Genomic DNA, 15768 nt, shown 5'->3' on the forward strand with positions numbered 1-15768 from the left:
TACCATCTACTTCACACATGACATGGCAGACATATACACTGGCAAAGTAGAGGATGGGCTCCTACTCATGGATCCCCTGGCATCTATGGATACCATTACAGCCCAGCTCGCATCACTCCTACACACGGCTGCATTACAGAGCTTCCCACATCGTGTACACTCAGGAGAGCCTGCGAGACCTGGGACTATGCCCCAGAACAGATGGTATGATGACGAGTGCAGAGCCCTATACTCACGACTCCGCATACAGAGAGCCTTGGGAGCCATCACAGAGCAGGAGTCGAGGAGAGAGATGAGGAGACTTACTCGCCGCAAAAGGCGGGCCTTCGCAGAGATGCAGGAGCTAGAGATCTTTCATTTCTTCATGAGTAGAGATAGCCCTGTCTCATGGCGGCACTTCAGAGAGCCCCGGACCCCGACACCTATTGCAGACCCACAGACATGGCACACATATGCAGAGGGTCTATACCATGCCCCACAGCAGCCACCTATACCTCAGCCACAGGAGCCTCGACCTACCACAGCTAGCTTCTTTACCCACTCGATGGTACAGGAAGCTATCCGCCGCCTACAGCATGGACGGGCCGCCGACCATATGGGCCTGCAGGGTGAGCATCTCATATATGCAGTAGATTCTTTAGCTCCTTTTCTTGCACACCTGTTTAACAGGGCACTAGCAGAGGGTTTGCCTGCGGAGTGGACGATGCACACCATTGTGCCGATTCACAAAACAGGGGATATGCTCGATCCGAGCAACTACACGACGGTTATGGTTGGCCACGTGCTGGCCAAACTCTATGGTGCAGTGCTGGAGCAGGAGCTTAGCTTATATGCTGAGCAAGCAGGTTTACGCTCATCAGGGCAGGCAGGCTTCAGGAGAGCTTTCTCTACCACTGACCATGTATTCACTTTGAGATGTATGATTGATCAGGCAAGAGTGAGGAAGAGAAAGCTCTATTGCTGCTTTGTGGATTTCCGCAAGGCATTTGACACAGTACCACGAGAGAGGCTCTTTCAGCGCCTGCAGTCTCTTGGCATACCAGCAAATATGACATGGGGCATCTATGCATTATATGAGCAGGTTTTCGGGCGAGTCAGATGTCCAGGAGATATGTCCGAGACTATTGCTAGCACCATTGGTGTGAAGCAAGGATGCCCACTTTCCCCCACGCTATTTGGGTTATACATTGATGAGGTGGCTGACTTCATTACACGGGGAGGCGGAGATGGAGTTGATTTAGCAGGTACCTCAGTACATATTATGCTCTATGCTGATGATATTGTATTAGTGTCTGAGTCCCCAGGTGGTCTACAGCAGCATCTACATGCACTCCATGATTTCTGCACACAGAGGGGTCTTACTGTGAACCTTGGGAAAACCAAGGTTATGGTCTTTCATACATCGAGACAGGGCAGGAGTCAGCTGACATTCACTCTCGCAGGATGCCAGGTGGAGGTGGTGACATCATACGTGTACCTAGGGGTTACCTTCTCTGCAGCAGCCACACGCTTTACCATGGGTTCAGCAGCCAGAGCTAGATTGACACAGGGATATGCAGCATTGGCTATGCTAGAGAGACAGTGCCACCAGGCGCATTTTCAGGAGCCCCGGACGAAGGGGTGGCTATTTGACACATTAGTCACACCGGCATTGATGTATGGAGCAGCAGTATGGGCGCCAGGCCTTGCTACCCATTGGTGGACACAGATAGAGAGACCACAGGCCCTCATGATGGCACGCATGATACGCAGCAAACCGTCAGTACCTCATGACATTATCCGAGCAGAGTTTGCTGCGCCTCCTATGATGGTAGAGGCCATATTTCAGACTATATGCCTGCTAGACAGATTCAGAGAGATGCCACAGGACAGATTATCATACAGAGCTTTTCAGGCATCTAGACAGTTGGCTGAGGCAGGAGACAGAGGATCATGGTATGCACAGGTCACACATTGGTTCTCACAGCATGGCCTAGACATGGATCATCTACCACCATTCCAGTATGACAGGGATGCACCACATATCCGTCTCTCTCATAGTGAGAGGAACAGAGTATTGAGACAGGATCTATGGCAGCTCTATACACGAGAGACATGGATATCGCCTACACAGCCTCTTCCACCGAAGATGCTATACTACAGAGATCACTTCATGAGTATCACTGATGATGGATTTATAGAGAGGCCTAGATACATGGAGGGCTTTTTACCACACGGCTCCCGAGTGGCTATTGGTCAGCTCAGAGTTTCATCACACTGATTGGAGATTGAGACTGGCAGAGCAGCACGGATCCCCCGAGAGGAGAGGGTATGCAGATTGTGCAGAGAGGAGGTGGAGAGTGAGGAGCATTATGTATGCAGATGCAGAGCATATACAGCCATCAGAGAGAGATATCCCATTTTATTCAGAGAGCCACATTCCCTACGCCAGATCTTTGAGGCAGCAGACCAGCGCATACTGGGGAGATACATTCTAGACATACAGCGCCACAGAGAGACATTATTACAGGCTCAGACAGCTCCAGAGGGGGGGCGACAGACACAGATTACTACATTTTTTCAGAGATCCATACCCCTCCCAGCCCCTACACGGCAGGGAATTACTCTCCAGAGAGCAGAGACACTTAGAGCCCGCAGGAGACAGAGGACACCTGGCTTTCGGACACCACGCCTATACCAGAGAGAGATGACAGAGATCAGAGCTCAGTTTCACAGAGAGGGTGCGGAGCGACTGGCTCGCTTCAGAGCACACCCAGGCATGTTCTTCAGGGAGCTGTGGACACCCCCTTCACTGATGTATACCATTTTATACCCCCAGTATGGTACAGGATGGAGCTAGCTAGGTTGCATATCATGATTGTATACTCCATGCATATAGCTTTGCATTCTCCTAGTAATAGAGCTCCATCCCCTGCACACCCAGATTCAGCTTTTTTATTCAGTACTTTTTCATTTTGTTGGGATGACAGAGGATACCCCATACATGTACTCCGATTTGTCTCATAGGCCGAGTTCGGTCTTTTGTAAGACGTTAATAAAATCTTTCTTTCTTTCTTTCTTTCTTTCTCTCTCTCTCTCTCTCTCTCTCTCTCTCATTCCTCAAGGCTCAAGAGTCAAGCCATCTTCAACCATGGCATCCTCCTCACGTGCCGGGGCTTCTCGTAGAAGGACAACGGGATGGACATGGTGGGAGGAGGTTAACTACACCACATCCATTCATGGAGGCGGTTCTCGGCCATGGGTATGCAAGCTTTGCCCGTACTGGCGAACGGGTGGCGCCGACAAAGTGCGAGCCCACCTCTTGCATGAGAGTGGGCATGAGGTGAGGTTTTACACGAATGTCACGCCCGAGAAGAGACGGGAACTTCTTGACAAGCTTAGCGTCTACGAAGCGGTCGAAGCGACAAGAAGGACACCACAAGTGGTCGTGGATCCCGCGACGATGGGGAGAGGAACTCAAGCCTCTACAATGGAGTCATGTGGTGGATCGGGATCATGCACACCATCACCTTCACCATCAAGTCGGAATGTTACTCCATCCACGACACCGGCACCCTCCATCTCCACGGCCTCTCAATCATTACGTGGCCCACGGCGACAATCTACACTTGGGAGAATTGGAACCCCAAGTTGAAGGAGGAGGTGGATATGGCGGTGGCCCGCTTCTTCTTCCACGACCACATTGCCTTTCAAGCAGCTAGGTAAGTGCAATCGATCATTGCCAATTCATCATTCATGTTTTCATCATCCTAGTCCCCTTCTCATTAGTAAATTACTTTCTTGAATAGGTCGGAATACTTCAAGGTCATGGTTAAGAAGATTGGGGAGTATAGCTCAACCTATACGCCCCCCTCATCCGAGAGCTTGCGCACTACATTGCTCGACAAGGAGAAGCGCATTGTAGAGCAAGCGGCCGACAACACAAAGCGGCAATGGGAGAGGAACGGAGTCTCCCTCATTGTGGATGGATGGAGTGACACCCGCAAGAGGAGTATTCACGGCATGGTTGCATATTCCTGCGGAGAGATGTACTTCATCTCATCTCATGATGCATCCGGCACTGGGAAGAGCGCGGATGTGCTTGCGGCGGAGTGGGCTACCACCATGGAGATCGTTGGCCCCGAGCATGTAGTGGGCTTTGTTGCGGATGGGGAGCCTTCCAATAGGGCGGCGGGAGCTATTCTCCAAAGTATGTATGGACATGTCACGGTGTCCTTTTGTATGGCTCATTGCCTAAACAACCTCCTCAAGGACATCGGGGCATTACCATGGATCAGCCCGCTCATTGAGGAGGCCACCACCATGGTCTCCTTTGTCCTCAACCACCAAAGACTTCGGCATGAGTTCAACAAGAGGTCCTGTCTCTCTCTCCTCAAATATTCCGACACCCGGTTTGCCTACAACTTTCTCATGTTGGGCCGGTTGAAGGATTGTAGCGGTGCTTTGAGGGGGCTTTTCCTTAGCGACGAGTTTGTCGCCATGCAAGAGCCCCATACAAACACTGGCCAAGAGTGTAGGCTACGGGCAGATGACGCCTCTTGGTGGGAGCGTGTGAAGACCACAGATGCTATGGTGAGGCCCATAGTCCACCTATTGAGGATTGTAGATGCTATGCAACCATGCATAGGCAAGGTCTACGAGGCCATGGATCGCATGATAGAGAAGTTGAAAGACTTTGTGCCTGACGAAGACAGATACGAGGAGATCCATGCCTTGTGTCTAGGAAGGTGGAATTCCTACTACTCTCCATTGCATGCAGCAGCTTATGTGGTGGACCCAGAATTCCAAGGCAACAAGCAGGAGAGCAACCGGGAGGTGAGCGCTGGATGGAGGATCATCTTGGATCATCTTGTGCCTGATGCATCGGTTAGGCGCAAGATCAAGGACCTGTACAGGTCATTTCATGGCTCCTATGGCTATCATGATGCACAGGTTGACCGCTCCAAAGTTGGTGCTGCTCTATGGTGGGAGGACTTTGGTTCAGATGGACCGGAGCTGCAGCAACTTGCCATCCGCATATTTAGCCAGGCCGTCAGCTCCTCTTGCTTGGAGCAACTTTGGAGTACCTACAGCCACATTGCCTCTAGTATGATATGCTTATGTGAATGCTTAATACACATGTACATGGAGGTGTTAAATGCCCATGGTTTTGACATGCCTATGTAAGGGACATACGTGTGTTTTGATTGATACTTTTGAAAGCTTGGTACTATGCCTTGGAGATGAGAAGAGCATGAATACATGCTAAGATATGTAAATGGATATAATATGAGCTCATGCAAACATTCATGTAAGTGAAGTTACTAATTTCTTCAAGCATTCTACACAAATCCCACACACATTGTATTCACATTTCTATTCCTAGAATCTTGAATGTGTGTGACGGTACCTTGGCATTTGGCTGGAGAGACCAAGGGGAGCATGGCTTGAATCTTCCTTGCCGTGAGTGCCGTGGTAAAGCGGTAAGAAAGAGGATTAGGTACTCAGAGTGAAGAAATGGCCCCAACTCTTGCCATTGGACTCTAAACTTTGGTAAGAGGGTCGGAAGGCTTGGCTAGGAGATTAGCAAGCAAAGCTCTCCATCAACAAACGAAGCTCTTCATCAACAATCAATCTTCATTGGCACAAAGGTCACATGTAATATGTCATTGACCAATGCATTATGCAATGAAGATATGCCTTGATACTATGCCAATTGCCAAGAAAACATTGGTTGTGGATTGAGTACATAGGAAATTTGAGATTTGGTCACTAATACAAAGGAGACCATACCAAAAATTTTCAAAATTTACATGCATGGTTGGGATTGAGGGCAACTGTGGACACATGTAAGGTGCTTTTGGATGCCAAAAATGCTTGGAAGCAAGGGGTAGTACATGTGGAACATGCGGAAGGCAAATGGGTACCAAAGGAACTCTTGAGCAAAATCTGCAGATTCACAAAACCCTAATTCAGTAAAATTACATAGGACTGGAGTTTGGGTGAACAGCGCTGCGTTTCTTGCAGCCCAAACTGCCAGCCTTCCAAGGAGAGAGAGAGAGAGAGAGAGAGAGAGCCCCTCTGCAGCTGCCCGACTTTTTCCCCAAGATTGAAGCGCATAAGTCTTCCCACAAGCAAAAGCTCCTGTGTGGACTGCAGCCGTACCTTCCCAAAGAAAGCACACACATGTAAGTTGCAGCCCGACTCTCTCTCCATAAAAAGGGTCTCCCCCAAAAATAGCTTATGGGCCACGATCCCTCCATAAAGGGTATTGTTTTATTTTTAAAGGTTTTAAACCCCTTTTCCACATGGGTTAAATAAAAAGAACCTTGTTAAAACCTTGAGTCCTTTTTAACTCCCAGCCGGGACACCGTCGACTTGTGAAGTTCAAGAACTATTCACCGATGGATGCGAAGTGGATGGAGGAGGGTGACTTAGCAGATTCACCTCAGGTATTGCAGCTTTATCTTAATGCCTTTGAGTTGGAGCCGACTCTTGCGACGGCTCATTCAGGTTCAGTAGAGTTGGGGTCTGGAGCATTGCTTGATGCTCAAGAGGGGGGTAGCACCTCCGCTCCCTTGTTACAAACAGGCTCAGTTGTTATCTAGGAGTCGCTTGGTGACATCTTTGTATTCACCCGAAGGTAGTGGAGGCTGACAATACATCTGCTTATGGGACTTCTATGCTATTGTGTACTAGTCACATGAGATGGTAAAGTTGGGTATGGTTTAGAGTCGGCCGCACCATAGTTATGAGGAGTTTCAGAAACGTGTGATTTGAAACGCAAAAAGGTTTCAAAAGTTTCATATTTTTTTGAAACGTCCAAAAAAAAGTTTCATACAAAAACTGCACAAATATATATATTTTTCAATATAGAATATACATGAAAATATGTATTTAGGCCATGACCAAGGCTCAAGCATCCTTGTTGAGATGGTCAACTAGTCACTACCAAGCAAAAAAGGAATGTCGAAAAAAAGTTTCATACAAAAAATGCAAAAAATGTAAGTTTAGAATATACATGAAAATATGTATTTAGGCCATGGCCAAGGCTGAAGCGTCCTTCTCAAGATGGTCGACCAGTCATCGGTAGGCAAGAAAGGACGTGCGCGTGCAAGTCGAGTAGCAAGCAACAAGAAAAAATGCGCTTTGGAAATGCGTATGTATGAAATTGGCATGTAAGGTTTTTGGGCCTTAAAAATTTTAGGTGAATTAAAAAACGAGTTTCATATTCTGAAACGTTTCATAAAAGTTTCGATCGGTTTCATATGATTTGAAATGGGTTTCGTTGCTACTATGGGCCGCACCTTGAACTATAACTGCAACTATGGATAACTTTATGGAGGGCATAAGTCTTGCGAGCAGTCCTAGAGTTGGTTTGGTTTATGGATATATGGATTGAACTCTATTTGTGCATGTATGTAGGTATACACTTTTTGAGGTATTATTGTATTTTGGTACCATTGAGAATACTTTGGGTAATATTCTGGATTGTGTCGTGTGATGCATGTATATTGGTATGATACATCAAGTACTTTATTATGTTCATGGATGCACCATTGGGTGTGACTCCTGCGGGATGGCCATGAGACATATGTGGGAAGTACTTAGTGGATGTATTGTTTGGATGCATTGAGTGCTTTCATATGCTCATGTTGTACCACCAGTTGTAGGTCCTGCGGGATGCCCATGGGTGTAAGGCTTGCGAGCAGCCCATAGACTGTTACTTTAGAGTAGGTAGAGCATTTTGAGGAGCATATTGTTTGTGAATGCATATATGTGTCATGCATATGTGTGTCATATGTAGAATGATGTATGGTTTTGTTTTTGGCTAACACATGTTACGTGTTTCCACTTGGTTTTAGACTTTTGCTGCAGGTTCTGAAGGAACAAGCAAGAGTTGTTTGTCACTTTCACGTGACGGTGTGGCCTTATTGTGTAGGATGATTTTTTTTTCATCACCTAGATGCATTGGAGTATGGGTCGTCTTTGCTCATAAGATGCCTTACTGTGCCATTGAGTGCAATCGAGGACACTTGCCATTTTTCAAGAGGGGGGTATGTCATGACTCTGTGTTTTTCTTTGGACAGTATGCAAGTGTGCACGGGGACATGGTGGACAGTGTGAACGGAACCTTGTAAACCGGCCTCGGTCCTTTAGACAAGACCAAAGGGCAGTGCAAAAACAAACTTGCACACAAAACACTTCAACACAATTAAGGACCTGGAAAAGGAAAACAAACAGGGGCAGCTAGAGTGCTCCTGCAAACAGTACACAGACACCGATTGGCCCCAAAATGCAGTGACACCCCTTGCGGTATTTCTTTAATTGATTATAAGAGCTTTGATTATAATAAGGCTGGAAACTCGGCCGTCACAGTAGAACTCCTGAAGCCTGCAAAGACCCTGCATCATGGCTTCATATCCACTCGGCATCCACAAACAAGTCCAGCCATTGTTCACATCAAAAGACTCTTTCACACGAGTCCTGCATACAGAAGCTTTCTCCCATGATCAAGGCTGCCACAACCATCCATAGCCTCTCACCCTATGAACAGCATCACACCCTGACACATCCAGTGCTTCTGCCTCACAACAAAGACTCCCAACTTTTTCCCAAAAGAGAACTCGCATCACAGTACAGCATACCATACAGTCGACACACCTGTACCAACCCTCTCTGCCTTCCAAGGATACTATCCATCTCAGTCATGGATTCCCGAACCCCTGTCCAATCAGCAAACAAGGCTGTACCAAACATGTGTCCATTCCTGTACCCACTACCTGCATATGACCTATCTCCTGGAGAACCATAAACATGTTTCCTCGAGAAACCTACGACCTGTTTCCACATGAAACCCTTAGGCTTGTTTCCCTTTGAAACCTTTGTCATGTTTCCATACAGAACCATTCACAGCACCATTCAACAACAGTGCCAACAACGGCATACATCTAGTTACCTACTCCCTCATAAAACATCTGGAAACATAGAGATACCCATAACTGTAGGTCCCTCTGTTCCTTTCCAGCAGGAAGAAAACAATCTGCTCTTCTTAACCACGTCACTACCTTGTTTGGCTCCTTCCATTTGTTCCCCTTAGATCTAAGGAAGTCAGATGCTCCAACCCAAGGTTTCTTGGCCGTGCGTTTCTAACTTTCTTCTCAATATTATCATCGAAGATATGTGCACTCTTTATGGCCTCTTCTAAAGTTTTAGGGTATTGGGTTTTAACCTTAGTCTTATATTCATTATCTAAACCACGCAAAAAACGTCGTACTTTCTGAAAATCATCCAAACCCTCAAGCTTGAGAATTATCTCACGATACTTAGAAATATATTGGTTCAACGTAAGACCTTCCATCGTACAGTTGTCCCAAGCATTCTAGTTGCGATCCTTCTCATTCTCAAGTAAGAATTCTTTCCAAAAAAGTGCCTCAAAAGCAGCCCATGACGTAGGTCGATCACTCTCGCCGAGGCTCATCCAACACTTGTAGACCTTGCCCTCAAGCGTAAGACTTGCCTCGAGAGCACGAATAGCATCAAGAGAACGCTTCAAAAGGTGCAAGTCCGTCCACTTTTGTAAAAAAATGTTCACTGGATCTTTATTACGCTCCTTCTCTTCCCCGTGTAACATAGGAGGCTTCATGCTCTTGAGCATAGCTACCACTTCCTGATTCTCGGGCATTTCGGTGTCTTGTGTTGAACCCCCAAGGGTAGAGGCCCCTGGAGTATCAATTGGGACACTCTAAAACCTTGAATTAGCGACCAACTACTGGAGAGTCGCTTACATGGTCTATAAACTTTGAGAAAGAACAAGTAAACTTTGTTCAATATGTTGTGCGCATTTTCTAATAAAGTGTGTGCGTGTAAATCCACAAATCCGTGATCACCCGCATCCAGATCAGCCATATTGGTATCCATAGAAGGATGACCGCCATGTTGCTGACACTCGAGGTGCTCGGAAACTTCAGGGGTCACGGTAACAAATAAAATTCATGTGCAAGATGAAGACTAGTACCTAACCAAAACCGGCTCACCGAAAATTGGACTCCTAGTGCTATCTCTAAAGTGGCACGGCTGGTCTGCAAACACTCCTTGTTGTTGATTGCATTGCCGTTGTGCTTGTTGTGTGGCGCTTCCATCGGTTTCCTTGCGTTGAGTAAATGAGAGAGAGAGAGAGAGAGAGAGAGAAAGCTTGTTGAGTCGCTTTACTCCTTGCGTTGTGCGCTCAGTGCTCTGCTGTGGGCGGCGCTACTATTCTCTCCCCACTGTTGTATGCAGTGTTGTTTCTCTCTACGCCGACGCGTGGCTGACATGTTGCCCGTTGTTTCGCTGTGTGGTCTACACCCGGTTTTGTGGTCTGCGCATTGGCCTGGCGAGACTCTCTTTCACACTATGTGGCAACGCTGCTGCTTGTTGTGGCCTGGGCAATTGTGGTGCCTGCTACGCTGCTGTGCGCTTACCACGGGGTTGTTTGCTCGCCCCTTCCCGTGTGGACAAGTAACAGGAGAGAGAGAGAGAGAGAGAGAGAGAGAGAGAGTGGTTACTCTCCTCGCCTAGAGAGAGAAAGAAAGAAAGAAAGATATATTAAGCGTCTACTAAAGACCCAATGGACCTATGAGACCAAAGTGATACAATAATGTCCATGGCATATCTCATCATGGAATGGAAAATAAAACAGAAAGAGAAAGAGAGAGAAGACTTTCCTCTTGCGCAACAGTTGAGATGTGCACCGTTAGAACCTTCCCACGGGCTGTTGATCGCTGCCGGATTACGTGTTGTGTGCCGGATTACTTCCAAAAGAGAGAGAGATGAAGAGCTTCTCTCTCCTCACATCTATTGTACACCAACCTGGCTGTATCGCACTTATGGCAACGCTGGTTAAGTTGCCACAGCACTGCTGTGTTGCAGTTATGGGAGCTGCCTACGCAGAGAAAGGCAGAGGAAGGAGCCGCTTTGATACCAATATAAGGCCCCCTAGAAGAGAATAGGGAAACTCTCCACCCAACCGCCGAATATAGACCTTAGCCGGCTAAGTATAGCCCTGGCCGTGCACACTAGTTCAGACTCTCCTGAACCGCTCAACTCCCCCTAGCCTTACCCTTGTCCTGACACTAAAGCAGGCATCACTGGAGGCTATCTTCCTCCAAAGAAGCAACATGAATACCAATCAGAAAAATCAATGTTTTTCCTGTCATACCATTGGACATGATAAGAAGAATTGTCACAAATGGCAAACGGAGCAAGCCTTTAAGCCACCTTCTTCCACAATTGCCACAACATCTCCGGCTCCTCCAGCCCCGCCTACTACCACCAACGCAGTTCAGCTTTTACCTTCTATGCATCCTATGCCATCCATGGTATTTGATGCTAGGCAGGAGGGTGAGAGTGATGTTGCACAGAAAAGGCTCATCCGAGCTTATGGCTCCGCCAAGGGCCGCCAATTTGTAGTCCTGTTTGACATGGGCAATTCTTAGGACGCCATCTTTTTCACTCTCCATTGTAGGGCATGGTGACAAGATGGCTCATCATCAATGCATCATTGTAAAGCAATAGGACCCTCTAGGATATGAAAATGTCGTATGCCGTGACCTATTGCAATCCTCAATCCAAGACATGTCAGCCATGAGCTACGTAGGTCATTTCCTCAACCTTAGAGTGTCAGTCAGGCAAGTCCCTTGACCCACTAGGAGAGAATCATTCATGAATGTAGAGTCAGTAGAAGCCTTCAGGTTTGCATCAGATCACGGTTTGCATATGCATAGCATTCATCCCATATTGCATATAGAGCATTGCAGAAGCCTTCGAATATTATTCAACATTATTAGCATATTTTTACCATATTTATTAGTATTTTATCACATTATACAAGTCATGTAGCTTTATTGATGCAATCAGCCAGCTCTGTAACTAGCCGACCAGCCTCATGCTCATATAAATAGCATCGATTGCTTCATTCCATATCATCTCATCATTGAAGCATAAGCGATTCAACCCTCAACCTTTGGAAGCATCATCGCTTGGAGCATAGAAGCATACCCCAGCATAAAACACATCATCCACAATCAGCCAAGGAGGAAAGCGCTTCAGTCCCTTGCGTTTTTTAGCCTATAGCAGATTTCAACATTCATCCACTTCATCGTTTGCTCTAGCCATCAAGGTGAAGGTAAACACAGCATATACATTCATTCATATTGCATATTCACAACCTAGAAGAGTCCCAAAACAGCCCATCTCTCAACCACAGTTTGCAACCTTCCTACAGCCCCTTGGAAGAGTGCATTGGCCTTAAGATTGGACATCATTGGTGCTTCTACAGCCGTGTATAGTTCAGCCCAACTCTTGGTCTTCCGAAGGTCTTGTGTTTGGCTTATCTACAGTCCCAAGTCAATCATACAGTCATTCTCTTCAAAGTAATAAAAGCAAATACTCCTAGCAATAGGAGGGAGACCTTCAGTGGGTAATTTGGGACCCAATAAGGTGTCCAGATCTATCTCTCTCTCTCATCTCTTAAAGTATCAAGTGATAAAGTGGATTGCTAAAGACTCACAAAACTCAGGATAAAGAAGGCGGTGTGAGATTTTGTGTGACAGGATTCTACATCTACACATAATTCCGCTGCATGTTACATCTGGGGACCACCCCGTTTTTCTGGTTCTTTGTATGGTGTACAATGTGCTTGCATGGCATCTCTATCTGCACCATTTGCATACATTTAATTTACTTGCTTCTGAATATTATTTTTGTATTGTGAGACAGGGATCAGAGACATGCCTACAAATTTTCTAGAGATTAAAACATTGCCATTACCCTGTTTCCTTGATTCTAATCTAATACATGAATTAAAGATCATGTGGGCACATGCTTGTGAGCATGCATATATGCACATACATGTGTGCCCACACGCGCAAAAGCTTTGAAAGAATTACAAGTTTTTGTTTACCAACCTCCCGGCTGAATTGTTCCAACATTGAAGGGTTGATCTGAAGAAGCAGTCACAAATCCACGAGGACCTTCGATAAATGCTGGATTCTGCAAAAAAGTGGGCATTAAGTTTGACTTTAGCACGAGTTTACGATATTACATTAGCTGCAACATTCTGAGAAGAACAAATTTATGGAGAATCGTCATTTGCAAATGCATGTGCCCATGCTCACACCCACCAGTAAGAAAAAGGCCTACATTTAACTCAATGTACATACCTACAATGTAGGTATGTATGTAGAAGGTAATTTCACTTAATGAACAACAAACAAACAAATCAAGGAAAACACTTCATGGAGCACCATATAACATGGAAACTCCCTCAAAGGATTACTGCTTGCAGTCAACGTCTTAGACAGTTCGAATGTGCCATACTGTACAATGCATGGTTAAGTGCAAGCATGTGCTTGGGCCTGCATAAGCTGTAACAGAATCAACTCACGACTGTGAGCCCTAACCTGTAAAAGGACAAAAGAGGCTATGAGTGTTTATTTGTCATCTTCAAAGGCATTACAAGGCCCAAGTGCCATCGTCCTGTTAAGAGGTGGATGATAGGCAGACTTAAGCTGATGAACAGCATTACTGCTGTTAAATTAAATTTCATAGGAGGGAGAGAAAGATGCTTGTGTGGCTGGCTGTAGTCTAATCCATATGAAAACCTCATCTTTCTCGTCTAGCTGAGAAAGTGTGAAGCTGTTCTCCAGAAGAAAAGCTTAAACTGGCCTCCAATACATGAGACAAGACATGACTGAACTTTTTGCATCATAAAAAGGGTAGAATTAAGGTCTCCAAGCTTTTGTTTCAACTACTTAAGCTATGAGTATGTACTTTCCATTTACTAAGGCATTGCAAAACCCAAGTGATGTCACCTGTTATAAAGTGGATATTAGCCAGACTTAAGTACAACACCACCATGATCATTGGATTATTCATAGGAGGAAGAGAAAAAGATGGTCGGATGGATTGCTGTAGTGTCATCCATGAGAGTGCTAATCGTTGGATTATTCATACGAGGAAGAGAAAAAGATGGTTGGATGGCTTGCTGTAGTTTCATCCATGTGAGTGCTAAATCATTGGATTATTCATACGAGAAAGAGAAAAAAATGGTCGGATGGCTCACTGTAGTGTCATCCATGTGAGTGCTAATCTTTCTCCTTGGGCTCTGAGGAAGTTAAGAGCTACTCTCCAGAAGAAAAGCTTGATCTGGCCTCGAGTACATGAAAAGAGACATGACTGTACTTTATCCATCAAATAAAAAGTGTAGATTAAAGGTCTCTAAGCTTCTTATTTCAACCACTTTGGCAGAAAATTTGAAGCAGAGCTCACTTCCTCTCCGTCATGGTTGTGGGCAGGGAGACGATATGACAGCCACACAATCAGCAAGCCTTTTTCACCCCTGACCAGTGCTGAGTTGTCACTTACCCCCATGAAAGGCCAGGGGTCGACCTTTCCTGATGAAAAAGGCGGGGCAGGAAGGCCACCCAATGTCTTTTCCCTAGTGGTCCTAATACACTCTTAGAGCGCCCTTGTTTTCAACTTAGAGCAGGGTGCTTGCACGGTGAAGCCAATTGAACTATGAAGTAGGGAGCGATGGCAAGCTCAAAATTGTGTCCTAAGGAAGCAATGGTTGTGCAGAATGAAGATCAGCAAGCAGACAGAGGAACGAAAAAGACTCTGAAGTTACCAGGATAGTGATGAGCTGGGAGGTGGCCACAGCGATGAGGTTGTCATCGGACCACTTGACAGCGTTGGGGTAGACGGGGGCACCGATGAGAGGCGTGGAGAAGGCGGCAAGGGGTCCTCCCTCCTCCTCCTCCGCCTCAACAACAGTAGCCTGCGGTCCTCCTGCTGGCGCTACTTCGTCCTGTGCATCCCAACTGTCTTCTTCGAAACAGTTGGTGTAACTGCTCTCTACGGACTTCTTACGCTTTCGCGCCATGGGATCGGATGCAGCACAGGTAGCAGGTTCGAACCCTGAGAGTGTCTTTGCTCAGTGCGTTTTCTAGCTAGAGGCCTACACCCTACCTACAGGCCAGTGGTCTTTACACACTATACGCGTGCCCACCACCACACAAGGTGTGGGCGTTGACAAGCACCACGCACGCCCACAACCATGAAAAGGTGTGGTTCCAGGGGTAGCGTGCAAAATTGTTGTGATTTATGATCGGCATGCCTCCATCTCGGCACAGACTTAGTGTGTCAAGAGTACGTAACCACCATTCACACAAGTCTGTGGACATGGGCATACAGGCAAATCATCTCCATCATAAGTATATGTGCAGTACAACCATGTTAGAGAATCATGAATACTATGAAGGGACGGACTTCACACTAGTCCAAGGAGAAGAGAGTTGACGAGAGTTGACACGGACTTGTGTAGATGGTACTACACAGAAGGAAGAGATAAAGAGGAAGATGACATGGACTTGTGTAGATGGTACTACACAGAAGGTAGAGATAAAGAGGAAGATGGCATGGACTTGTGTAGTCCAAGGAGAAGAGAGTTGACATGGACTTATGTAGATTCTACTACAAAGAAGGTAGAGATAAAGAGCGAGATGACTTCTTTAACCAATGATGATGTGTATATATTTAAAGAGTAACCTGTTTTGGAAGGTGGTCCCCATAAGGGCCCATCCTCAAGATACCAACTAGGCCGTCGTCCCTGTTTGATTATACGGCTTGTCGAGGGTCACCATGGTGCTTTTGACCCGCAGCGAGAAGAATAGAATGGTGCCAATTTTTTTGAAAATTTGAAGTTCGAACTCTCGACCTCGCCAAACTTCGCACACCAAGTTTACCACG

At 46.3% G+C, this 15768-nt stretch overlaps 1 protein-coding gene across 1 annotated transcript in view; it reads right to left on the reverse strand.

The window, feature by feature from the left end:
• LOC147620471 (Transducin/WD40 repeat-like superfamily protein) overlaps positions 1-15072 on the reverse strand; it is a 78687-nt gene extending 63615 nt beyond the window's left edge. Inside the window, exons 1-2 of the mRNA XM_086824696.1 lie at positions 14648-15072; positions 12927-13011 (exon numbers count right to left, since the gene is read on the reverse strand). Of these exons, the coding sequence (XP_086680822.1) occupies positions 12927-13011; positions 14648-14902 (340 nt within the window). The 5' untranslated portion in view covers positions 14903-15072. The remainder of the gene's footprint in view (positions 1-12926; positions 13012-14647) is intronic.
• Between the last annotated feature and the right edge of the window lie 696 nt (positions 15073-15768).

The sequence above is a fragment of the Cibotium barometz genome, chromosome 31 (assembly GCF_041138505.1).
Source record: "Cibotium barometz isolate CiBa-2024 chromosome 31, ASM4113850v1, whole genome shotgun sequence".
NCBI lineage: Eukaryota > Viridiplantae > Streptophyta > Polypodiopsida > Cyatheales > Cibotiaceae > Cibotium > Cibotium barometz.